The sequence below is a fragment of the Aethalodelphis obliquidens genome, unplaced genomic scaffold, assembly GCF_003676395.1.
Source record: "Aethalodelphis obliquidens isolate GAN/ISIS:26980383/991018 unplaced genomic scaffold, ASM367639v1 scaffold2, whole genome shotgun sequence".
NCBI classification, from domain to species: Eukaryota; Metazoa; Chordata; class Mammalia; order Artiodactyla; family Delphinidae; genus Aethalodelphis; species Aethalodelphis obliquidens.
Window position 1 is genome coordinate 32,590,206 of NW_020837946.1, and position 27,417 is coordinate 32,617,622.

The 27,417-nt window shown below is 36.9% G+C and overlaps 1 protein-coding gene across 2 annotated transcripts; it reads left to right on the forward strand.

Annotated features, from left to right (window-relative positions):
- Positions 1-65: 65 nt before the first annotated feature.
- WDR12 (WD repeat domain 12) lies at positions 66-26,065 on the forward strand. Of its 2 annotated transcripts, none has more exons than XM_027123768.1 (14): positions 66-170; positions 756-852; positions 4,392-4,486; positions 7,545-7,639; positions 8,900-9,006; positions 9,914-10,029; positions 10,584-10,738; positions 12,077-12,122; positions 13,791-13,876; positions 23,384-23,524; positions 23,641-23,746; positions 23,904-24,036; positions 24,793-24,865; positions 25,727-26,063. In XM_027123768.1, the coding sequence occupies exons 2-14, from the start codon at positions 812-814 to the stop codon at positions 25,802-25,804; spliced, it is 1,272 nt and encodes a 423-aa protein (XP_026979569.1). In that variant the 5' UTR covers positions 66-170; positions 756-811; the 3' UTR covers positions 25,805-26,063. The 2 variants fall into 2 exon arrangements, with proteins under 2 accessions (XP_026979569.1, XP_026979573.1); XM_027123772.1 differs by lacking the exon at positions 66-170 and adding an exon at positions 483-501 and having other exon boundaries at positions 25,727-26,065.
- Positions 26,066-27,417: the final 1,352 nt, after the last annotated feature.

The window sequence follows — 27,417 nt, forward strand, 5'->3', positions numbered from 1 at the left end:
ACAGTGCGCACGCGCGCCCCTCCCGGAGCGCGCAGCGCAGTCGCTTGAGATAAGACCACTATCAGCCACCGTCGCTAGTTTCCCTTCTGATTCGTTCTTTTTTTCGTATCCCCGCCTCTCACCTGGATCTAAAGCCTGAAGCTAGTGTCGAGAACCCTAGAAAAATCTCGGTAGCCTGAGAGTCTGATTGGGAGTATGCTTGAAAAAGTAAACCTGGAAAGGCTTTAGTGAAGAGCTGAAGGCAGAGGAAATATAATAGATAATTTGGCTGGAGTCGGGAAGGTTTAATGCAAATAAGATAGCCTAAGGGCAGCGTGGGAAAAAAGACTACAATACCCAGTGGTTACAGTGTGTGAGAAGCGCTGCTTTCTGGGGGTTGTAGTATCTAGGAGCTGTCTTTGAATTATCGGGACTGAGGATAACCTGTTAAAATTAAAAAAGAGAGAGAGAGAGAGGAGAAGCCTATTTGAATCGGGCCTCTCTGTATCTTCACAATCGATTGTAAGCTTAAATATATTTTTTAAAAATACAGACAGATTAAAGGGACGCACCGCCTTTAAGACTATGCTTTACTAATCGATGACTCCTAAATCTAGGAATAGGTAGTTGATGTTTGTGGGCTGGGCCTTGTGGAAGAGAAGCCTCGTGGTGCCTCCTGGCTGAGGAGGCCCGAGGAAAGAAAGCGGAAGCCCAGTGTTCGACTGCTGCTTTTCTCTGACACGTGCGGTCTAACTTTGAGCTGCCTCTTTTTGCAGTCCTGAGAGGCCAAAGCGCCGGTTGTCTGTTACCCATACGTTTTCGTAGGCAAGCCATGGCTCAGCTCCAGACACGCTTCTTCACTGACAACAAGAAGTAAGTAAGCGTACTCCCTTTCTCTCCCCTTCTCTCCTCCCCCCTCCCGCCTCCCGCCCCCCAGTCCCGGGATCCTTTCCACTCCGGTATGACCTTGTGCATCCCTGGTTATCTTTGCCATCAATTCACTTTTTCCCTTTTTTTGGCTGGATTCCTCGCTTGAGCGAGTTTTCGTTCAAATGGAAGCGGTACCTTGCGAGGATTTCTCAAGGATCACCGAGCCTTCTTGCCTAGACTCAGGCTGTATATAATTTGAATTGTGAGTGTAGAGGGACCTGAAGGGCTTCAGGTTTGCTTCCTGAATGAAGTGCATTATGTAATTGAACAGTGAACAACGGACCAAGTCGTTATAGGCTGTCTGCTTAGTGGTATTTCACAGTGTCTGAAAACACAACTTCATTTTCCTACGTGGGTGATAGACGATGCTTTTCTAAACCAGGCTAGAAGGTGGAGCTCTCAATAGGGAGTTGGTAGAACTGGTTTTTGATGAGTATGAAGTCAATTCAGTTACAGATTTGTGTATTTATATACATAAATCTACACGTATACGTGTGTATATATATATACCTGTATGTGTATACCTATATGTATGTAAACATTTTACAAATGGTCCCCAGGTATGTAGCAATCATTTGAAACCTAATTATATTCTGCTTTGTGGCGTATATTACACTATTAATTAACTTTTTTTTGTTTCGCCTGGTCCCTTCAACTATATTGTAAGCCTCTTGATTGTAGAGACTATCTTATGCTTCTTGGATTGACTGAGTCAACAAATGTTTGTCAAGTTCTTCTGGAACTGATGATAAATAATAAATATTTGTTGTATTAACAAGCTAATGTCAGCTATAAACTAAAAAACTCCCACCTCAATTAAGATTATATTTTTGATTCTGTGTTTGTAGCTTTATGTGTTGACCTGGTACATCATATTCACTCCTCTTGTATTGTTGCTTACAGTACATTTAAATTGTATTATCAATACAGATGAGTATATATACTTAGTCGAAATGCTTCTAAAGGAATATGGTGATGGAATAGCATGATCACTGTATTTTTTCTAATTAAAAGTTTTATGGAGATTATTGTTGATTCACATGAAGTTTTAAGAAATATTAGAGCACTGTATTTTAACTCCTGTGATAAATGGATAAACATCATATGTGTGTATGTGTGTTTGTGTTTATATATTTAGGTTTTCCAAAAGGGTAACAAAACCTAGAAATTAAACTTCTCGCTTCTTCCTTTCACGCAATACGTTCTCATCAGTAAAATGAGAGGGGAAAGTAGATTTATTCATGTATATGTGTATAATTTACATATGCATGTATCTTCCTATATGAGTATGTAATTATGCTACTTTTCCCTACTCATCTTACTGGCCAAAATATCATAGTAAACCAAAACTTTAAATTTCTAGGCTTTGTTATCTTTTGGAGAACCTAAATAACTTTTTACTTTTTTCAGCATGATAAATATATAACTATAGCCTTACTACTCAAAGTGTAGTTTGCAGACCAGCAGCATTGGCATCACTTGGGAGCTGGTTACAAAAAGCAGAATCTCACACTGTACCTCAGACTTGCTGATTTAGAATCTACATTTTAGCAAGATCTGAAACCTCCATCCCCCTCTCCCATTGTGACAAAAAGAGACTTATCATAGCATGTCTTGGTGAGCCCTGGAAGTTCTACCTTAACATCTTTTGAAACTTTTACATTCCCCACAAATATAGCCTAAATTCAGACCTTATGAAGACTTTTTTGGTTTTGTTTTTTGTAACAACTTTATTGAGATGTAATTCATGTGCAATAGAATTCACACATTTAAGTGTCCAATTCACTAGTTTTGAGTGTATTTGCAGAATTATGCAACCATCACCACAGTAAATTTTAGAACATTTTTCATCATCCTTTAGCTGTTACCCCCTCCCCCCACACCCAAATACTTCCAAATCCCCCCAGCCCAGGGCAATCACTAATTTACTTTCTGTCTCTATAGATTTGTCTGTTATGGACATTTCATATAAATAGGATTATACAGTACATGGTCTTTTGTGACTGGCTTCTTTCACTTAGTATGATGTTTTTCAAGGTTCATCCATGTTGTTTTATATATATATATACATATATATATATATACACCTATATATATAAAACAGGGCTCATCAAGACATGTTGTAATAAATCTCTATTTGCCACAATGGGAGCGGGGGTGGGGGGAAGGCTTTTTTATATATATATATATATCAGTACTTCATTCCTTTTTACTGCTCAATAATATTCCGTTGTATGGATATACCAAGTTGTGTTTCCATTGTTCAGTTGATGGACATTTGGGTTGTTTTCACCTTTTAGCTATTAGGAATAGTGGTGGTGTGAACATTTGTGCACAAGTTTTTGTGTAAACATATATGTTCATTTCTCTTGGGTATATACTTACGAATGGAGTTGCTGGGTCAAGTGGTAATGCTGTGTTTAACTTTTTGAGGAACTGCCAGATTTTTCCAAAGCAATCATACCATTTTACCTTTCTACCAGCAATGATAAGGGTTTAATGTCTCCACATACTCACCAACACTTAATATCTGTCTTTCTTATTGTAGCCATCCTAGTGGGTATGAAGTGATGTCTCATTGTGGTTTGACTTGCACTTCCTTTATGACTAACAGTGCTCAGCATCTTTTCATGTGCCTGTTGATCATTTGTATTCCTTCTCTGGAGAAATGTCTATTTCGATCATTGGCCCCTTTTTAAAATAAGGTTGTCTTTATTACTGAGTTATAAATGTTCTCTGTATATTCTAGATACATGTTCCTTGTCAGATATGTGATTTGCAAGAATTTTCTCCCATTCTCTCTCACAAGAGTTTCTTAATCTGCCTCCTGCTGTGTGTGCCTGTAATCCAGTCTCTTCAGTGCTGCCAAGAAAGATCTAACTAAACAAAATTCTGATGATGTTATTTGACTTGGACAGTGGTTCCTCCATTGCCTAGGGAAAGAAGTAAAAAGTACTTCACAGAGCATCTAAACTACTCCATGCACATCTCTTTAGCCTTATCTTTGGTCACTGTCTAGAGTAAAGTAACACTTTCTGGAATAAGCTGGGTGGGCAGCTCTTTAATAACTCTTAGCTACTTTTTTTGCTGCTCTCCCTGCTTTCCTGCACCCCTTCTTTCTGCCTCGCCACACTTCACCTGGCAGAAACTCACTTTTCTAGATGTAGTGTAAGAGTGATGTTGTTTATGCATCCTTTCAGACTCTGTTCTCCCAGCCCCCTTTTCTCTGGTTGAAATGACCTACCACTTCCTTGTTCTCCCATTTTATGTATTATGACACTGTTCTTACATACTTCCCTCGTATTTGATTACCAGACTTTAACCCTTTCCAAGAACAGAGACCACAGGTTAATTCATTTTTTGTTAACCCCATGTAGCAAAATGTCTGGCATGTATTAGATACCCAATAAATGTTTGTTGAATGAATAAATGCACATTTGTTAAAACATCTATAGACTTGATTTATTGTTTCCTTTTTGTAGATATGCGGTAGATGATGTTCCTTTCTCGATACCTGCAGCCTCTGAAATTGCTGACCTTAGTAACATCATTAATAAATTGCTTGAGGCCAAAAACGGTGGGTATATATACTCTGAAAAGTTAGGAGAAAGCACAGTGACACTAACTAGACTGAAATACATGACATGTTATTTATAGCCCTTTGGGGGCATTATTTTATAATATTGCATGGATTTTATCATGGTAAAATTTATAACATGGATTTCCCTACTGTATGATAGTTTGAAAAATGCTTTGAAATAAGTTTTCAGGAAAAAAGAAATTCAGTTTAATCTGCTTTTAAGGCAATATGGAGAGAAGGTGGTTGAGATTTAGGAGTAAAGATTTTAGTGTAAAAGTTGTGATGTAGAGGTAATGAAGACGTGAGGGCTAGATTGGGTAGGCATAGAACAAGCATCTTGGTGCTTCTACAAAGCAAAATTACAATATCTGAATTTGAGCATTTGTTTTGTATAATAACAAATGCCAGTATTAATACTAGTATTTTATTTAAGTATTTAAAATTCATTTTAAAATAATGGATAAAACAAACATAAATATGCTACAGTATCAAGTAAAACATTTATAAAGATATAAATTAAAATAAACGTATGTAAAAAAAATTATGGGCTATAAATTTATATGTAAATTTAATATAAAATTAAAATGATTTGAACATTGTAAAATTAATATGAACAATGTATGCAAAAATATTGATCAAACAAGATTGGTCATAAGTTGATAATGGTTGAAGTTGGGCGATAGGTATAGGAAGGTTTATTATTCTCCACTTTTGTATATGTTTGGAATTTTCTATAATAAAATGTTTCTTTAAAAAGTAATGAAACCATATATATAGTAGAAGATTTAAACATGAAAAATGGAAAATAACATAAAGCATAATCTTTAAAAACAAAATTTGTCAATGGAGCCATCATTTAGAGGCAAGCTTTTTTTTTTTTTTTTTTTTTTTGCGGTATGCGGGCCTCTCACTGTTGTGGCCTCTCCCGTTGCGGAGCACAGGCTCCTGACGCGCAGGCTCAGCGGCCACGGCTTATGGGCCCAGTGGCTCCGCGGCATTTGGGATCTTCCTGGACCGGGGCACAAACCCGTGTCTCCTGCATGGGCAGGCGGACTCTCAACCACTGCGCCACCAGGGAAGCCGTAGAGGCAAGCATATTTTTATGCAGATGTTTCTGATGCTTTTAAAGCTCTTTTGATTCTACCCTAGTTGGAGGAATGGGGAGGTGAGAATTGTAAACTATATTTTACACTTCCTCTTCCAAAAATCTTATAACTTTTTTGTTAAGCTTAAGATGTTTTTGAACAACTTTTTTGCAGGGGGACAAGGTCTTTTCATTGTTAGCAAGATATAGTTCTTGATACAGAGATATTCACATAGCATTTCCTATCGGTTCTTATCTTTCATCATGGATGTACAATAGTGTAGAGATTCTGATGCATAGTTAGTTTTCTAAACTCCAAAGATGTCATATATTCTACTTGTTGAAAAACTCTGAACTAGCATAAGAATTATTTTCTTGCAAGACACTTTGCAATATCAGTATATGGTTGGTTGTTGTTACCCAAATATTTGCATATTTTTCTAAACTTGTAGATGAACATTGATTTGTCTTTTTGTGTAAATCGATTAACTGAGTCACTGCTCTTGAGTTGAAGATGCAAAATGATTCAGATTTTTATTTTATTTTATTTATTTATCTTTGGTTGCGTTGGGTCTTCATTGCTGCACGCGGGCTTTTCTCTAGTTGCGGTGAGCAGGGGCTGCTCTTGATTTCGGTGCGCAGGCTTCTCACTGCGGTGGCTTCTCTTGTTGCAGAGCATGGGCTCTAGGCACACGGGCTTCAGTAGCTTTGGCTCACGGGCTTTGTTGCTCCGCATCATGTCGGATCTTCGCAGACCAGGGCTCAAACCCATGTACCCTGCATTGGCAGGCAGATTCTTAACCACTGCGCCACCAGGGAAGCCCAGGTTCAGGTTTTTAAAAAAGTAACAAGCCAAAGAGTCAATGAGGGAATTTTTCTTTAAGAAGGATTTTATTATAGCTAATAAATCAGAAAGAATGAAGAATTTTTAGCATTTTGTAACTCCAAATGAAATAATGGATTTAAGAAGTGAATATCTATAGCTACTAAAGCCATTTATTAGGTAAAAGGCTAACAAAGAACGTTATGGTGGATGGGATCAGACTGACATCATCTGAACTCAGAGGTAGATCTTAATATCATAAAAGGAGACACAGTGAGATAGTGTGCTTTCTAATGTGATACAATAGGAAATACAATATGGTGTGTAAATATCTTGCCAGAAACAGACAGACCCAAAGTCTAATCAGGCATTTGGGTCTGCCTAATGTACAGGTTGTATGTAGGTGGTAGAGGAACATGTTAAAGAATACCTTGGAGATATAATCAACCAAAGCCAGAATGTAAGAAGTATTACAAGAAGACCCAGTTTCTTCAGCAAATAAAAGGCAATGGAAAAAAAGGACAGAGAACTGTTAAAGATATTAATCAAATATAATGTGAGGACTTCGGATGCTGATGCTAGAAAGCTCACTGTTAAAAGACATTTATGAAACAAGGAAATATGAACATTGACTGGCTTTATGGTATTAAAAGGAATAAGTAATGTTAAATTTTTAACATTGTGACTTTTTTAGTCTTTATATTTTAGAGATTACACACTAAAGCATTTACAGATGAAATTATATCATTTCTGAGTTTTGCTTTAAAAAAAACCAGCAGGAGAGTGGAGGGAGGAGTATAGATGATTGTCCATGAGTTAGTAAAAGCTGGGAATGAGGATTCATTATGTTATTCCTACTTTTGTATATATTTGGGATTCTTCTTAGAATACAAAGGTTTCCTTAATCAACATGATTACACCATCAACAATAAAAATACTATACCAACAGAACAAAGTATTTCTCTTCTTAAAAATCACATAATATACTGGAATACATGGTCTGATTGTGCCATGGAGAAATTCTGGAGAAACTTGGAGGCCACACTAGGATAATAGGTACCTGTTTGTTTTGGGGGGGTCTCTCATTTACCTCTGCCAATACCACTTCAGGTCCTAACAATGATAATTTTATTATGTATTTTCTTTAGAGTTCCACAAACATGTGGAGTTTGATTTCCTTATCAAGGGCCAGTTTCTGCGAATGCCCTTGTTCAAACACATGGAACTGGAAAACATCTCATCAGTAAGTTCAAATGCTTACCTGCTCTATTTTACTTAAGGTATTACCAGATAATGTAGGAAAACTTCATTTAGAATCAGCCTGAATCTACAGGAACCAAGAACCTTTTGATTACTGTTTTTTCCTAGAAACTGAACCTCGGTTTCTATATCTTCAATGTTTAAATTCCCTCTTTTTTTCTAAGAGTATTATTCAAGAAATGCAGATGAATGAACAAGGAAAGATAACTTCATATTTGTGGAACAGTTGTCAAGAAAGGGAATAGCAAATATATGTTTACTACTAATAAAGGTATATAAAATGATTGTGTACATATATAAACTTATGGGTTAGGTTATTGTGATTTATAGTGATTGCCCCTTCCTCTAATTTTCAAACTTTCCTTATTATTACTTTTATAATTTAAAATATTTATAATTGCTTTTATGATTAGGGGGGCAATTTTTGGAACTGTGGTGAAATATACTGTGGCCTCTCCCCTTGTGGAGCACAGGCTCCAGACGCACAGGCTCAGCGGCCATGGCTTACGGGCCCAGCTGCTCCGCGGCATGTGGGATCTTCCCGGACCGGGGCACGAACCCGCGTCCCCTGCATCGGCAGGCGGACTCTCAACCACTGCGCCACCAGGGAAGCCCCAGCCCTTAACCATTTTTAAGTGTACAATTAAGTGGCATTAAGTACATTCACGATATTATGCAACCATCACCACTGTCCATTTCTAGAATTTTTTCATCATCCTAAACAGAAGCTCTGTATCCATTAAACAGCATGCTTTTATGATTTTATAAAGTTTCTTATATTCTTTTTTTTCTACTTTTAGCATAAGTTTTCCAAGGTCATTAATATTTCTTGATATTACTCTTAGCATATGGTTAGGTCAAATAAAGTTTTTCACTTTTTATATGGCTCCAAAATTTCTGGATTCTGAAGGGGAATTATTACATGAAGGAGATAAATTACACCGGGGGTCCTTTATTTTCATAACGTACCATTTAAAAACTGCACCACCTGATTGATTTTTTTTTTTTTTTTTTGGCGATACGCGGGCCTCTCACCGTTGTGGCCTCTCCCGTTGCGAAGCACAGGCTCCGGACACACAGGCTCAGCGGCCATGACTCATGGGCCCAGCCGCTCCACGGCACGCGGGATCCTCCCAGACCGGGGCACGAACCCGTGTCCCCTGCATCAGCAGGCAGACTCTCAACCACTGTGCCTCTGGGGAAGCCCTCTCTTGATTGATTTCTGGTTTCTCTCTGTGACTAGGAAGAGGTTGTGGAACTAGAGTACGTGGAAAAGTATACTGCACCTCAGCCAGAACAATGCATGTTCCATGATGACTGGATCAGTGCGATCGACGGGGCAGAGGAATGGTATTGCCAGATGAATGTTTTTGTATCCATTTTAAGTGTACTATATGAATATTTTTCTCTGATTACTTGTTCTTTGTGAAAGTAATTTTGTGATATATATATATATATATATATATATATATATATATATATATAGTGACCATGCCAAAGACCTTTAAATTTAGTGTAGTCAAGAAGAAACGTATCTATTAATAGGTTTTCTTTTCTGTCTAAAGATGTTGTAGTGACATTTGTCTTCTGAATAGGTCGTGTGTCTTAGGGCATTTATTTGATTATGTTGCTTTTAAGACCAAGAATATAATTTGTTTCATAGAGGGAAAAAAACCTTTTCTAGCCACAGATCTCCCAGCCTACTACCCTGAAGATGCAGATCATGCTATTTTTAGGGCTGAAAAGGGCAGACTGGAATCAAGAAGGTATGAATCGTTCAGAGCAGACCCCCTCTGGCCTTATTGTAGAAAAACACCTCAAGAATGGATCTCAGTAGGAGCTTACTTTCAAAGAATGTCTCCCTGGAGTTATTACATAGTTATGTTTTTACTGGTTTTACTTTTACTTTAAATGGTTCTACTGGTTTTTTATTTAATGGTTTTCACTGGTTAAATACAAAGGACTATTAGGCTTTTCAAACAATTCGTTTAGCTTCCCTGGGAGTGGTAATATTTTACAACAATCATAAAAATGAAATCTAGCGTTTGTCAGTTACATTTTTATTTTAGGAGGTCAGGAAAAGCCAAAATCTTCTGATTTATTCTAGTGTGTTTTGAAATCTTAATCTTTATATTAATGAAGAGTTTAAAAATATAATCCTCAAGGTTTACTTTATCAGTGCTTTAGAAATATAATTGATTTCAGGATTTGAGAAAAGCTGTTTTTTGTGTTTCATAGGATTTTTTTCTCCTCACAGGATCTTGACTGGTTCTTATGATAAGACTTCTCGGATCTGGTCCTTGGAAGGAAAGTCAATAATGACAGTTGTGGGACATACAGACGTTGTAAAAGATGTGGCCTGGGTCAAAAAAGGTTAGGACTCTGCCTAAATGGAGAGGAATCCTGGATAGGGAATTGGAAATAAGCCATTTTCGATGCTGGGGCAGAATGGGGACAGGATAAGAAATGTCTCATGCCTCAGTTTTTAAAGGGTCTTTCAAAAATATACACATTAAAAAATCCGTAAATCAGTAGAAATGAATCCTAAAATTATATCACATAATATACATTTTCAAGTTAATATTGAGTGTGTTAAATGCATGTCTTTTATAGTTTTGTTTTGTTTTTTGGCTGTGCCCTGTGGCATGCGGGATCTTAGTTCCCCAACTAGGGATCAAACCCGCTCCTGCAGTATAAGCACGGAGTCTTAACCACTGGACCTCCAGGGAAGTCCCTGTACTATTTTTGAAGAATCTTCCCTTTTATACCATAAGTTAGCTTCTTTTTTCAAAGGTGGCTATATGAGGTCTTTCACCTTTTTAACATCTTTATCAACAACTACAAAAAATTTTGTTCTTTAGTTTTGGAACACTATTTAAAATTTTTGTACTAATTTGTTTCTTATCCTTGTGTTCTCCTTTCTTCAGACAGTCTGTCTTGCATACTACTGAGTGCCTCTATGGATCAGACTATTCTCCTATGGGAGTGGAATGTAGAGAGAAACAAAGTGAAAGCCCTGCACTGCTGCAGGGGTCATGCTGGCAGTGTGGAATCTATAGCTGTTGATAGCACAAGAACCAAAGTAAGTAGCTATTGTGTTATTAGTACTGTGTTCAATTAGAATTTGAGCTTCTTGTGCAAAAATGTCTTTTCTACATAAAGTTACTGTGATCGTCCTACTTCCGTAACAATTGGTGACTTAAGAATATGATTTCAAACCAAAAGTAAATACTCATAATGAGAGATATGAAGAGTCACTCCCTGACTCTGGGTATCTCTGGTTTAGAATTTTATATAAATAGCAGAAATTTTAAGAAATCAGGTAAAAAAGTAATTTCTGTATGTAACCTCCTCAAATCATAGTGACTGACATTTTCAGTCCTTCAGCTACTCATAGTGCTGTCATTAATTGAAAAGGTCTAGCTGATCCCCTAAAACTTAGCATGCACTAAAGTTAGCATTAATCGAGGTTGTTTTACTATTACTGCTGATCTACTCTGTATCACAACAAAATGGTAAAAGTTAGTCAAGCTATGAGGGCAACGCAGTATTTACTTAAGAGGGGTTACAAACTCCCTCACCATTTGAAAATTCTCCAAACCACATGAAGTATTCTAGATTTAAGAGTGTTTCTTCAGCATTTCTTTGCCAGTTAGTGTAACAGAGGACGTTTCTGCATTCAAAGTTAAAAATTTATGAGTATTCATATTGAGGCATAAAGAAGGTTTACATGTTGTTGAGTCCAAACTTAAGTGAACTAACTGTACCCTGTCCTTTGGCTATAAGAGATAGAAACTCATCCTGAACATTTTTTAGCTTAAAAGACCCAAGGAGGGAGTGATGCACCACATCATGAGCAGGGTGATGATGCATTTGGATGTCAGGAACCAATGGAGTAGAGGCTTGCATGTGGCTAGCACACCTCCTCCCTCTCGTCTCCCCAAATTGACTTCATTCTCTTACCTCAGTCTGGCTTTCTCCACATGGCAATAAAACCTGGCCTTCAATATTCCCAGGTTTTACATCCTATACTGTCTGTCCCTGGAAAAAGATTAACTTCAGCTCTCTAAAACACAAGTTTTCAAAAAAAAAAACACAGTTTTTTTCAAAAAAAACACAAGTTTTCTCTTTCCTCTGAAGGAGGAAGAGACCTACTGCCACAGTGTAGGTCAGTTGCCCACCCTGATCTAAGCAACCATGGCCAGGGTACGGGCCCTATAAGAATGGCAGCTCTTTCAGTTGCCATGAGATTGAGGGTACAACTTCCCAGAGACTAGGAAGACAGGCAGATAGGTGATGCCATAGTAGTAAGGATTTCAGGGCAAAGTAAAGATTTCAAGTTAAATAGCAGAAGAAAACCAGGCAAACAATATGATGGATTATATTGCATACTCTTTCGCTTCATATATTTTTTTTTTAGTTTTGCAGTGGCTCCTGGGATAAGATGCTAAAGATTTGGTCTACAGGTAAATGAAATGTTTCTTCTACGTTGACTTATTAATGATATTTCAAGAATTTCAGTGAAAAAAAGACTTTTTAGCCCCTATTTTTCTATAAAAAATGGACCAGAGCTTTTTAGGTCACAAATAAAGTACTATAGTATAGAGAAAAATTAGCATATTTCTTTGTGTTTCAAAATGTTTTTCTACTCTACCACCCCCTTATTTATTGGATGATGTCACTGAATCCCTGCAAGTACCAATAACACATCTGGTGCAGTGTGACATAACTACCTTAGTTCTCAGAGTTCCCTTATTCAGGAACGTGGAAATAAACAAATTACCTTCTGAGTCATTTTGATATACTTTACTATTAGAGACATTTCTTAGTTTAGCTGGTTTACTTTAAAAAAATTTTTTTTAATACAATTTTACCAAACTTAATTTTCTCACTTTGAAAACGTAGATTAGAAAGAACAATTAGAGGAGACAAGGGGACTCTTAGAGGAAAGTACCTTGATAATAGTAAGAAGACACTGCTAGAAGAAAAGAAGGGGGAAAACCCACATATATTTTAAAAAGTAGTAGTACAGAACTATTTATTGCATGGGTAAGCAGATCAAAATACCTCTGTTGCTTCTGAGGAAATTGCTATATTACTGTACAACACCCTAAATACAGTTAAGCCCAGCTTAAACAGTTTTAAATAAATATGTGTAAAATGGCAGGAAATATAAATCCATTTTAGTTAAAGCAAACAGTTTTGAGGCAGAAAGTTGTTTGTGTAGGAATTTTTCCTTTTGTGAAATACTTTTTGATAGTGCTGGGTAGATGAGATATTATCTATGATTAGTTGTTACCCTTAAGGTGCTTATAGTCTAGTTTGGGAAAAGCACATGACATTTATAAAATAGTTACAAAACATTAAAATCTATGGTTTTTTTAATCTGGGTTTGCTACCTAGTCAAATGGTGGATAACGAAGATTTTAATCAAAAAATAACTATCGGGCTTCCCTGGTGGCGCAGTGGTTGAGAGTCTGCCTGCCGTTGCAGGGGACGCGGGTTCGTGCCCCGGACCGGGAGGATCCCATGTGCCATGGAGCGGCTGGGCCCATGAGCCATGGCCGCTGGGCCTGCACGTCCGGAGCCTGTGCTCCGCAACAGGAGAGGCCACAGCAGTGAGAGGCCCGCGTACCACAAAAGAAAAAAAAACTATCTATGAAACACTTTTAATTTATTGTTAGAAAAGTAAAATAGTCAAGAAGAATAAACATGGCTGGAATGTATGTCCTTTTAACATGTGTTTACTTACCATGTCATTCCCTTCTTCATAATATAAATGCAATCTGGTCAGAACTCTCCTACAACTATAATAGTAAGCAACTTTTCATAGATATGGTAAACTGATGAATAGCCATAATAATAATCTTAATAAGATACCAAACTGGGTAGGTTTTAGGATTTAAATGTATAACACTTTATTTTTTGCTTTCTCCTTTTCGAAGATTGGTAAGCCAGGTATTGTTTTTAGATAGAATTTCCATTAACCAAAATGAGGAGAAATGTTAACTCCCTAACCAGTTGAGATAACAGAGAAAGTATATACCTAGAAATATAAGAATTATTTGAGACTGTTGGTAATTAATATTTACCTTAAATTTTAACTCTACCAAATCTAATTCTCTGTGATATAGTCCCTACAGATGAAGAAGATGAAATGGAAGAATCCACAAATCGACCAAGAAAGAAACAGAAAACAGAGCAATTGGGACTAACAAGAGTAAGTATTTGTGAGAACTGACAGTATTGGGCTTAGGGTTTTTTTTTTTGATAAATTGATTGATTGATTGATTGCTGCAATGGGTCTTTGTTGCTGCACTCTGGCTCTCTCTAGTTGCTGTGAGCAGGGGCTACTCTTTGTTGCCGTGCGCGGTCTTCTCATTGTGGTGGCTTCTCTTGTTGTGGAGCACGGGCTCTAGGCACACAGGCTTCAGTAGTTTTGTCATGCAGGCTCAGTAGTTGTGGCTTGCGGGCTCTAGAACGGAGGCTCAGTAGTTGTGGCACACGGGCTTAGTTGCTCCGCGGCATGTGGGATCTTCCCGGACCAGAGCTTGAACCCGTGTCCCCTGCGTTGGCAGGCGGATTCTTAACCACTGCACCACCAGGGAAGTCCCGGCTTAGGTCTTTATTGACAAATATATGTTAATTTAATATAATTGTTCATATTTAGTTTCCTTTTGTCTTGTCTTGCTGCTTCAACCATAAGGCTTTCTTTCAGTAGATTTGTAAATTTTTATTATAAATACTCTGCTGCATTTATTTGAGTTATTGAATGTAGTTGCATTAAGCTAGGTTTACAGCTTGATAGGTTGATTATTTAGCTATTATATTTGGCCTCATGGTGAATTTTTTTAACAACTTTGTTGGAGTTGCTCATGGTGAATTTTAAAGTAGGATCTTTTAATTGTTGAAGCTTGCACTAAGTTTAGTGAAATATCTCATTACCTGACTGTTTAATGATAATGTTGCAGACTCACAGACATAGAAAACAACCTTATGGTGACCAAAGGAGAGAAGGGGTTGGGGGGGAGCAAATTAGGAGTTTGGGATTAGCAGACACAGACTACTATGTATAAAATAAGTAAACAACAGGTCCTGCTGTAGAGCACAGGGAACTATATTCAATATCTTGTAATAAACCATAATGGAAAAGAATCTGAAAAAGAATAGATAACTGAATCACTTTGCTGTATACCAGAAACTAACACAACATTGTAAGTCAACTATACTTCAGTTTAAAAAATAGTAATAGTAATAATGTTTCATACACTGAGGATGTAATTCTAGTACATCTCCTAAATCAGTAGAAACCAAGAGTTTAATTGAGGTTTTGATTCTATCATTTTGCTATAGATCCAATTAAATCAAACTCAGAAAGTTAATCCAGATTCTTATTTGCTCTGTTCCATTAGAAGGATATTTATCATAATATGATCTGACCTGTATTAATATATTTAATGAGAAGAACAATACTGAGTCAGATTTAGGAAATCATATGTTTCATTCATTTTCTAACAGCTGTAATGGATGTGCATTAAATCAGGCACACATTTGCACATTATTTCTTATAGTCACCAATAATAAGATAGATATCTTATAAAAACTGTTGAAAATGAGGAATAAGTGATTCCTCAAACTCACGTAAACTGCAGTAAACAATAGCACTTACTGTTTCCAACTGAAAGTAGTGGTTTATAATTTATACATTTAAACAGACTGCTGAATTGCAAGTTGAATGATCTGGCGGCAATTCAGCTTCCTTATCACTTGTCTCATAAGACACATTAAAGCTGGAAATGCCTTACCAATTGGATAATGTGCCAGTGGTAATTTATTGATGCATATCCCTGATCAACCTGTAAAGAATATATCTGAGTAGAAAAAGACTTCTTGAATTATCAAAATACTTTACTTACAAGGTAGCTTTTTTTTTTTAACCTTTATGTTAGTTGAAGTTTGGCATACGTATAATTAAGTATACAGCTCAATGCATTTTTGCAGTTGTGTATACCCAAGTAATCACTATCTAAATCAAAACATCAAGAATTACCGACACCCTAGAAGATGCCCTCTAGGCTCCCTAGAAATCAGTAGCCTCCTAAAAGTGATCACTGTTCTGACTTATCCTAGATTAGTTTCACCTAGTTTTAAGCTTCATATACAGGCATACCTCATTTTATTGCACTTTGCAGATAATGCATTTTTTTACAAATTGAAGGTTTGTGGCAACTGTGTGTCAAGCCTGTTGGTTCCATTTTTCCAGCAGCCTTTATTCACTTCGTGTCTCTGTGTCACACTTTGATAAGTCTCAAAATATCTCAGACTTTTAAATTATTATTATATTTGTTATGGTGATCGGTGATCAGTGATCTTTGATGTTACCATTGTAATTGCTTTGGGGTGCCATGAACCACGCCCATATAAGACAGTGAACTTAATCACTAAATGTGTATGTTCTGACTGCTCCACCGACCAGCCGTTCCCCCATCTCTCTTGCTCCTCTCGGGCCTGCCTACTCCCTGAGATTCAACAATATTGAAATTAGGCCAATTAAAAACCCTACAGTGGACTCTTAAGTGTTGAAGTGAAAGGAAGTCTCATGTCTTTCACTTTAAATCGAAAGCTAGAAATGATTAAGCTTAGTGAGGAAGGCATGTCAAAAGCTGAGAGAGGTCAAAAAGATAGGCCTCTTATGCCAGTTAGCCAAGTTGTGAATGCAAAGGAAAAGTTTTTGAAGGAAAAGTGCTACTCCAGTGGGCACATGAATGATAAAGTGAAACAGCCTTGTTGCTGATATGAAGAAAGTTTGAGTGGTCTGCGTAAAAGATCAGACCAGCCACAACATTCCCTTAAACCAAAGCCTAATCCAGAGGAAGGCCCTAACTCTCTTCAATCCTTTGAAGGCCGAGAGTGGTGAGGAAGCTGTAGAAGAAAAGTTTGAAGCGAGCAGAAGTTGCTTCAAGAGATTTAAGGAAAGCAGTCTTTATAACATACAAGTTCAAAGTGTAGCAAGTGCTGATGTAGAAGCTGCAGCAAGTTATCCACAAGATCTAGCTAAGAAATTAAACGAAGGTGACTACACTAACAGATTTTCAAAGCGGATAAAACATCCTTCTTTTAAAAGAAGATGCCATCTAAGACTTTTATGAGAGAGGACAAGTCAATGCCTGGCTTCAAAGCTTCAAAGGACAGGCTGACTCTCTTGTTAGGGGCTAATGCAGCCTGGTGACTTGAAGTTGAGGCCAGTGCTCATTTACCATTCTGAAAACCCTAGGGACCTTAAGAATTATGTTAAATCTACCCCGTCTGTGCTCTGTGAATAGAACAACAAAGCCTGGATGACAGTACATCTGTTTACGGCATGGTTTACTAAGTATTTTAAGCCCACTGTTGAGACCTACTGCTCAGAAAAAAGATTCCTTTTTAAAAACATTACTGCTCATTGACAGTACACCTGGTCATCCAAGAGTTCTGATGGAGATGTTCAAGAAGATTAATGTTATTTTCATGCCTGCTAACACAGCATCCATTCTGCAGCCCATGGGTCAAGGAGTAATTTCAACTTTTAAGCCTTATTATTTAAGAAATATATTTCATAAGACAATAACTGCCATACTTAGTGATTCCTCTGATGGATCTGGGCAGTCATCTGAAAACCTTTGGAGGGACTTCCCTGGTGGTCCAGTGGTTAAGAATTCGCCTTCTAATGCAGGGGACACGGGTTCGATACCTGGTTGGAGAACTGAGGTCCCATATGCTGCGGGGCAACTAAGCCCACACCCCACGACTACTGAGCCCACGTGCTCTGGAGCCTGCGCACCATAACTAGAAAGAAGCCCACGCGCTGCAACAAAAGACCCCGCGTGCCGCAACAAAGATCCCGCAACTAAAACCCGATGCAGCCAAAACTTAAAAAGAATTTAAAAATAAATTTTTTAAAAAGCTTTAAGAAAAAAAAACCTTTGGAAAGAATTCACCATTTCTAGATGCCATGAAGAACATTCATGATTTATCGAGGTCAGAATATCAACATTAACAGGAGTTTGGAAGAAGTTGATTGCAACCTTCATGGATGACTTTGAGGGGTTCAAGACTTCAGTGGAGGAAGTAACTGCAGATGTGGTAGAAATAATTTAAAAAACTAGTACTAGAAGTGGAGCCTGAAGATGTGACTGAATTGCTGCAATCTCATTTGTAAGACTTTAATGGATGAGGAGGTGCTTTTTATGGTTGTGCAAAGAAAGTGGTTTCTTGAGATGGAATCTACTCCTGGTGAAGATGCTATAAAGATTATTGAAATGATAACAAATGATTTAGAATATTACATAAACTTAGTTGATGAAGCAGCAGCAGGGTTTGAAAGATTTGACTCCAATTTTGAAGGAAGTTCTACTATGGGTAGAATGCTGTCAAACAGCATTGAATACTACAGAGAAGTTGTTCATGAAAGGTCAATCGATGTGGCAAATGTCATTGTCGTCTCATTTTAAGAAATTACCACAGCAACCCTGGCCTTCACCAACCACCACCAGATCAGTCAGTAGCCATCAACATTGAGGCAAGACCCTCCAAAGGCAAAAAGATTATGAGTTGCTGAAGACTCAGATGATGGTTACCATTTTTAGCAGTAATTTTTAATTAAGGTATGTACTTTTTTAATACATAACGCTATTGCATATTTAATATACTACAGTATACTGTAAACATAACTTTTTTTTTTTTTTTTTTTGATACGCGGGCCTCTCACTGCTGTGGCCTCTCCTGTTGCAGAGCACAGGCTCCGGACGCGCAGGCTCAGCGGCCATGGCTCATGGGCCCAGCAGCTCCGTGGCACGTGGGATCTTCCCGGACCAGGACACAAACCCATGTCCCCTGCATCGGCAGGCTGACTCTCAACCACTGCACCACCAGGGAAGCCCTAAACAATAACTTTTATATGCACTGGGAAACCAAAAAATTCTTGTGACTCACTTTATTACAGTGTTTGCTTTTTTGTGGTTGTCTGGACCCAAACCCTCAGTATCTCTGAGGTATGCCTGTAATATCTGTGAGATTTCATTCACCTACTGCATGTAATAGTTCTTTTCAGTAATAGATAGCATGCCATTACATGAATATACCAGAATTTATTTGCTCTTGTTTTGATGGACATTTAGATTGTTTCTAGTTTTAGCCACCATAAATAAAGTTGCTGTACTTGTTTTTTGTTGCACATATGTCGTCATTTCTGCATATGTAGAATTGCAGGAGTAGAATTGCTGAGTGACAGGGTACGCACATGTTCAGTTTTATGAATGTTTAATACTGCCAAAACATTTTCCAAGATGGTTATATCAGTTTATACTCCCATTGACAGTATGAGAGTCAAAGTTACTCCACATCCATATCGCCACTTGATATGGTCAATTTTTTAGTACCATAACTGATTTTATTTTATCACATAACATGTTTACATTTACTTACTGTTAAAAGGTGTCTTATTTTGTGATTTCTGGTGGTGTGTAGTGTATTTTAAGTCCCAGCCCTTTGATAGCTAATTTTGAAGTGCCTGTTCATGTTTTTAGCACTTTTTTTTTTTTTTTTTTTTGCTGCACCACACGGCATGCGGGATCTTAGTTCCCCGACCAGGGATCAGACCCATGCCCCCTGCAGTGGAAGCTCAGATTCTTAACCACTGCATTTTTTTTAAGTGTGTTGCTTATCTTTTTCTTATTGGTTTGTAAGAGATCTTTTTATATTTTGTTTTTATTTTATTTTATATTGGAGTATAGTTGATTAACAATGTTGTGTTAGTTTCAGGTGTACAGCAAAGTGATTCAGTTATACATATATATGTATCTATTCTATTTCAAATTCCTTTCCCATTTAGGTTATTACAGAGTATTGAGCAGAGTTCCCTGTGCTATACAGTAGGTCCTTGTTGGTTATCTATCTTAAATATAGCAGTGTGTACATGTCAATCCCAAACTCCCAATCTATCCCTCCCCCCTTCTCTTCCCCACCCCCCGGAACCATAAGTTCATTCTCTGTGAGTCTGTTTCTGTTTTGTAAATAAGTTCATTTGTATCTTTTTTTTTTAGTTCTGCATATAAGCAGTATCATCTGATATCTGTCTTTCTCTGTCTGACTTACTTCACTTAGTATGATAATCTCCATGTCCATCCATGTTGCTGCAAATGTCATTATTTCTTTCTTTTTAATGGCTGAGTAATATTCCATTGTATATATGTATCACATCTTCTTTATCCATTCATCTGTCAATGGACATTTAGGTTGCTTCCATGTCTTGGCTCTTATAAACAGTGCTGCAGTGAACATTGGGGTGCATATGTCCTTTCAAAGCTAGTTTTTCTCCAGATATATGCCCAGGAGTGAGATTGCTGGATCATATGGTAGCTCTATTTTTAGTTTCTTAAGGAACCTCCATACTGTTCTCCATAGTGGCTGTACCAATTTACATTCCCACCAACAATGTAGGAGGGTTCCCTTTTCTCCACACCCTCTCCAGCATTTATTTGTAGATTTCTTGATGATGGCCATTCTGACTGGTATGAGGTGATATTTCATTGTAGTTTTGATTTGCATTTCTCTAATAATTAGCGATGTTGAGCATCTTTTCATGTGCCTCTTGGCCATCTGTGTGTCTTCTTTGGGGAAATGTGTATTTAGGTCTTCTGCCCATTTTTTGACTGGGTTGTTTGTTTTTTTGATATTGAGCTGCATGAGCTGTTGGGAAATTTTGGAAATTAATCCCTTGTCAGTCACATTGTTTGCAAATATTTTCTCCCATTCTGTGGGTTGTCTTTTCATTTTATTTATGGTTTCCTTTGCTATGCAAAAGCTTTTGAGTTTCATTAGGTCCCATTTGTTTATTTTTGTTTTTATTGCCATTACTCTAGAGATGGATCGAAAAAGATATTGCTACGATTTATGTCAGAGTGTTCTGCTTATGTTTTCCTCTAAGAGTTTTATAGTATCCGGTCTTACATTTAGGTCTTTAGTCCATTTTGAGTTTATTTTTGTGTATGGTGTAAAAGGATGTTCTAATTTCATTTTTTTACTTGTAGCTGTCCAGTTTTCCCAGCACCATTTACTGAAGAGACTGTCTTTTCTCCATTGTATATATAATCTTGCCTCCTTTGTCTTAGATTAATTAACCATAGGTGCATGCATTTATTTCTGGGCTTTCTACCCTGTGGGGCAATTTCTACCCTGTTCCATTGATCTATATTTCCATTTTTGTGCCAGTACCATACTGTTTTAACGACTAGCTTTCTTTTTGTATTTTGTATTCAAGGTCTTTGCTGGATATAGGTATTATAAGTATTTTCTCCCACTCAGTGCCTTGCTGATAACTTTTATTTTTAGGTGTGCACGTTCATAAGCTTGCTTCCACTGTTCATTTTATTTGAGAGAAATCACAATATATTCATTTTTTTCATTTAGGTTTTTATAAGCTTTAAATCTGTGCATTCATAAATTATTAATTGAAGTTATGCTAGAAACCCTTGAAGTGCTATTTGAAGTTGAAATTAGAAATAATAGGAAAAGTTGGGTTATTAAGACCAAAATAAGACAAATATCAAAAAGTTATTTTCTCTCTGGATTTCTTTCTAGTACCTGGCTTGTATTAATATGAGTAATGCTCTCAATCAGTTCATTTACTGGTCATTTGTTTCATATATTAACATAGAATAAGGTTTTTTCCACATTTTCTCTCAAATTTGCTGTTTTTCCTGCAGTACTATTCTTTTTTCAGCATTTGTTCTTTTTTAAAAATTAATTCATTCATTCATTTGGCTGCCTCAGGTCTTAGTTGCAGCACGCAGGATCTTCATTGCGGCATGAGGGCTTCTCTCTAGTTGTGTGCAGCCTCCAGAGCGCGGGCTCCTCTGTTGCTTGCCCCACGGCATGTGGGATCTTAGTCTCCCGACCAGGAATCGAACCTGCGTCCCCTGCATTGGAAGGTGGATTCTTAACCACTGGACCACCAAAGAAGTCCCCTCCAGTACTATTCTGCTGAAGTTTGTTTGCAGTAACAATGCCAAAGTTGACTTTTCTATCTTAAAAAAAAAAAAAAAGTGTACATGTAGGAAAATTCACTCTTTTTGGTGTATAGCTTTTGAGTTTTGATAAATACATAGAATATGTAACTACTACGTATTCAAGATACGGGAGAGTTTGCCATCCCCTGAAACTCATGTTGCCCATTTGTAGTCAGCCTTTCCTCTCTATTTCTATCACCTGACAACTACTATCAGATCTCTGTTCCTGTAATTTTTCTTTTTCTAGCATATCATATAAGTGGAATCACACAGTATGTAGCCTTTTGCATCAAGCTTTTTTTTCACATATCGTAATGTATTTGAGGAGGGAAACAAAGAAAGATTCATCCAGATTATTGGGTATCATGGTTTATTCCTTTTAAATGCTGACTAGTAGTCTATTGTATGGATATACAACAGTTGGTTTAATCATTCACCAGTTGAAGGATCTTTGGGTTGTTTCTAGTTTGACAGTTATAAATAAAACTGCTATAAACATTTGTGGACAGTTTTTTATGTGAACCTAAGTTTTCATTTTTCTTAGGTAAATACCTAGGAATGGGATTGCTTATTCATATACATTTACCCATCATTTTACATGCCATTTCCTATCCTGGAGCCTCTGATTGATTGTTACCTTACTTTTTGTTTTGGATCACAATAGAGGTTGTTCTGTTCCTCACTCCTCTATCAGGTTCCTTTACTACTTCCATGAAAATTTTAGGGCTGGAAGAGAGACCTTAGGGATCATTTGGTCCAGCAGTTGGCAAATAACAGCTCCACAGGTGATTTGGCTGTGGCCTGATTTTGTACTACAGAGTGCTAAGAATGATTTTTACATTTTTAAGGGGCTTTAAAAACAAAGAACACGGAACAGAGACTGTATGTGGCCTGGAAAGGCTAAAATTTTTACTTTCTGGATCTTTATCAAAAAACTTTGCTGATCTCTAATCTAGTACAACCCCCTTAACATTTAAGAAGGTTAAATGTAACAGAGTTACACAAGTATGTCAACTGTCCCCCATTTCAAGAGTTTTCCTTCCTTCTTTTACATGTTCTTTGTATTTAAGACAGACAGTATACCTAGTTTGATGATTTTAATTTGAGAGGGACATTAGAGATTTTGGAATTCTAATAAATGAGCCATGGGCATTATTTAAAGATGGGACGCTGAAGAAATGAGGTGGTGAGAATAACCTACTGCAATTAATTAACCTGGAAGAGTTATGTAGAAAATAGCAGCACCTTACCTCAAACCTAGGTGTTTCTGACCCCAGAGCTTTTTCTTCTAGCTTCTACATATAACATCTTTGTCAACTGGGAGAATTTAATTAGTGTTAATATTCCTCAAAATGAAAAGTAGAGCAGAAGGGGAAGCAACAGAATACTGTGGAAAGACTACAAATTTTGGAGTAATATTTGGGTTCAATCTCAGATCTGCCATTTATAAACAGTATGACCTTGGGCAAGTTATCTTTCTCAACTTCAGTGTTTTCATCTATAAAATAAAAACAGAAATATGTCTTGGAGGATTGCTGTAAAGAAGAAATAAGGTAGGATATGAAAGCTAAAGCACCTGACAAAATATCTGGTATATCAGCTTTAAAAGTAATAACTATTATTATTGTTTCAATCACTCTAAACCAAAAATGCTTTCCCTTTTGGGTGTCCTTCATTTCTAGACTCCCATAGTGACCCTCTCTGGCCACAAGGAAGCAATTTCCTCAGTTCTGTGGTCAGATGCTGAAGAAATCTGCAGTGCATCTTGGGACCACACAATTAGAGTGTGGGATGCTGAGTCCGGCAGTCTTAAGTCAACTTTGGTAAGACAAATTCAGTGTTTCTCTGATTAATTTTGAGCTTTTAAGCCCGGTAAACTTCTAGGAGATGGTTACTTTTCGCCCACCCTGGTTACATGTTCTTTCTTTTTTTTTTTTAGACAGGAAATAAAGTGTTTAATTGTATCTCCTATTCTCCACTTTGTAAACGTTTAGCATCTGGAAGTGCAGATAGGCATATCAGACTGTGGGATCCCCGAACTAAAGGTGAGTTGTGTAAACCTCTGAAGGAAAAATATGAGTAACATCAGTTTCTCTTCTCACTAGAGATGTGTATAAAAAGATACTTTTCTAGAAATTTTTGGGGGGGGTTCTGCCTACTTCTGTTTTCTAAAATTTAATAATGGTTGTCTGTTTTGTTCAGATGGTTCTTTGGTGTCGCTGTCCCTAACCTCCCATACAGGCTGGGTCACATCAGTCAAGTGGTCTCCTGCCCATGAGCAGCAGCTCATTTCAGGCTCTTTAGATAACATGGTTAAGCTGTGGGATACGAGAAGGTAACTCCTGTTGATGACTTACAAAGGAAATCTATCAATTGCCCCATTGTATACAGAGAAAATGAAATGAACACTGAAATGACTATCCAAAAGCAAAAGGGTTAAAAGAAAGGTCTGGGTCATATATCCTGAAATGATACATATTGATATCAAAAAGGAAGACCAGGATCAAAGGAATTTTCTTAATGTTAATATGTTGGGTTTTTTTGCATTCTGAATGAATTTAATTGTGATAGTTTATCTTTTGCCAAAAACACAATTTATGAAATCCATCTTTCTGACCTTGTTATATAAAATAGGAAAAAAACCCCGAACCTTAATATAAATATGATAATTATAGAATTCGAAGGGCCGTGGCCTGAATGAATGGAACTGTGGTCAAATTGTAAATTATGTGTTAATAGGCAATTAAGTAAAAATACAGAATTTTAAAGATAAAATTTAAAGGTTCCTTTCTTATTCATCAGTTAGTGCTGCGATACTAATATATGCAGAGGGCCCCCAAGAGAATGCATATATAATTTATTTACATATTTCTACAAGTAGAATGGAGAGGCAGTAACCAAAACCACAGTCTGCTAATGATACAGGAAAAACAGGAGAAGTAGTCAAGTAAATGCTCAGAATTTTAAGATTAAGTGGTTATTGGGGCAAGGATGGTAAACTAAAATTTTCAGAAAAGTATAAGTGACTAGTCATATATGTTTGTTTAATACTATGAAATGCATATAACATGTTAATATTTTCATCTTTTAGTTGTAAGGCTCCTCTCTATGATCTGGCTGCTCATGAAGACAAAGTTCTGAGTGTAGACTGGACAGTCACAGGGGTAAGAATTTATTAGTTATTTGGTAGAGAGGAAGAAACTACATTATGTTTTTAGAATAAATCTGGTATTTGTGTTTACAGAGTTACTAGTTTCAATATATCTGATATTTATAATTCTGTATTCTAAGTTCCATTAATATTCATAAAATCTCATATCTCATTTAAAGAAGAAAAAAATTGTCCTTTAATATTAGGAGTAGTAAAATTTGAATATTTTGAAGCACTTTTTTTCTCATGAGTATTTTATTGAAATGTTTTAAGTCCCTAAACTTGCTACTTCAGACTAATTGGATCAAAGTATTTGCTACTTAGAAAAATCTTAGATAATATGGCTGTATTATAAAATGTTCTTAAAGAATTACAATTTAATTATACACGCACACACACACACACACACACACACACACGTAAAAGCTCTTATTGCCTAAGAACGCTTTCCAAATGCAGGTTTGAGGGCTATCTGAAAAATCTGTAGTATCCATTTACCTACAATGTGCCATCTTTTAAAAACGTAATTTTCTTAAGCAGGTTAAACTATATTACCCTTCAAACTTTTAAATTTTATTACATTTCTTAGCAAATGCTTCATAGAAAGTACAGTAGCATATTATGCCTCAACCAAATTAAAATCACCACTTTTAAAGTTTTAATATAGTGTATATATATATAGTATATTTGTAATATAGTATTGAAATTTGATGCAATTGGCCCGTTTTAGTATTATTAACTCTCAATGCAAGTTAATTGCTCATCCATAATTCCTTCTGTAATCAGAATCATCAGTATTTAATTAGGTTCAGCAATCATATGAAATAATTGTATTTACTTCTGTGTTTATGTTTTTTCCTCTCCCTTTACGCAGTTACTTCTGAGTGGAGGAGCAGACAATAAATTGTATTCCTATAGATATTCACCTACGACTTCGCACGTGGGTGCATGAAAGTGAATGATAAATTTGGCTACAGAGATTCCTTCTGTAAATGAAATTGGTAGAGAATTCTCAGATTACATCGATGCAGATGCAGGAAGCAGCCTTTTAGATTAAAATTTATATACTGTTTCACCGTTGATGATAGTTATCACTGTCTTTTTCTTTATTTTGTATTTATTATATAACAGTTATGTTTATTAAATGTAAAATATGGCCTGCATTCTCTACCTTATGAAAACCCTTGAAATTAAACTGAGTTTTTAAATTATCTTTTAAAGGTATTGGTTTGAATTAAGAATTGCTTTTGAAATGCTATAAAAGCATTATTAAAAATTCAGTAATTGTTCAGATTTTTATCTCTAAGGGAGAAACTTCACTTTTTAAAAAGTTAGCTGTTTAAAAAAAAGCATCTAAAAAAACTAATAAATTTTAATAGAGAAAAAATTAGAAATACAATCTGTGTTTGGTAAAATAAGTTATGTCTAACTATAATAATATTCTTTGTAGGTATTCAGGACATTAAAACATGTAGATATTGCCAGTTAATTAAGAATTTGTTGAAATGTTTTAAGTGAAGTACTTTGTATTAAAGATAAGTCAGGGAGGGGACTTCCTTGGTGGTCCAGTGATAAAGAATCTGCCTTCCAATGCAGGGGACGTGGGTTCGATCCCTGGTTGGGAAACTAAGATCCCACATGCCACAGGGGAGCTAAGCCTGTGCACAACTACTGAGCTTGTACGCCACAACTAGAGAGCCTGCATGCCACAAACTATAGAGCCCACACGCTCTGGAACCCACACACCACAACTACAGAGCCCACGTGCCCTGGAGCCTGTGTGCCACAACTAGAGAGAGAAAACCCACGCACCACAACTAGAGAGGAGCCCGCATAGCACAACTAAAGATCCCGCATGCTGCAACTAAGACCGGATGCAGCCAAAAATAAATAAATAAATACAATATATTTTTTTAAAAGATAAGTCAGGGAATTCCCTGGAGGTCCAGTGGTTAGGACTCTGCACCTCCAGTGCTGGGGGCCTGGGTTCAATCCCTAGTCTGAGAACTAAAGATCTGGCAAGCTGCGTGGTACAGCCAAAAACAAAATTTTTTTTTTAAATAAAATAAAGGGAAGTCAGACTCCTTTAAAAATAGCATACAGATTTCATGGTAACCAGGAATCTCTCTCCCACACTTATCCTTGTATATAGATAAGAATTAGATTCTTCAGACAAAACCTTTCAGTCAGTATTAGATAAAAATATTCTGGGCTTCTCTGGTGGCGCAGTTGTTGAGAGTCCGCCTGCTGGTGCAGGGGATGCGGGTTTGTGCCCCGTTCCGGGAAGATCCCACATGCCGCGGAGCGGCTGGGCCCGTGAGCCGTGGCCGCTGAGCCTGCCCGTCCGGAGCCTGTGCTCCACAACGGGAGAGACCACAACAGTGAGAGGCCCGCGTACCGAAAAAAATAAATAAAAAATATTCTAAAATTTTTTTATCATTAGCATTTATCTAAATTCATATATACAAAATATTTAAAGTAAATGTCTTAAAATGTGACTTTAATGGATTAGTATTTCTCAAGCAGAGCACCTCAGCCTCTAAGTAATATATGGGAAAATCAGTT

What these genes read in the sequence shown, in the direction of transcription:
- WDR12 (XM_027123768.1), top strand. Translation starts at nt 812, where the DNA reads ATGGCTCAGCTCCAGACACGCTTCTTCACTGACAACAAGAA. An exon ending in GCAGTCTTAAGTCAACTTTG is followed by an intron (nt 23,525 to 23,640) that starts GTAAGACAAATT and finishes TTTTTTTTTTAG; the next exon opens with ACAGGAAATAAAGTGTTTAA. An exon ending in GTGGGATCCCCGAACTAAAG is followed by an intron (nt 23,747 to 23,903) that starts GTGAGTTGTGTA and finishes TGTTTTGTTCAG; the next exon opens with ATGGTTCTTTGGTGTCGCTG.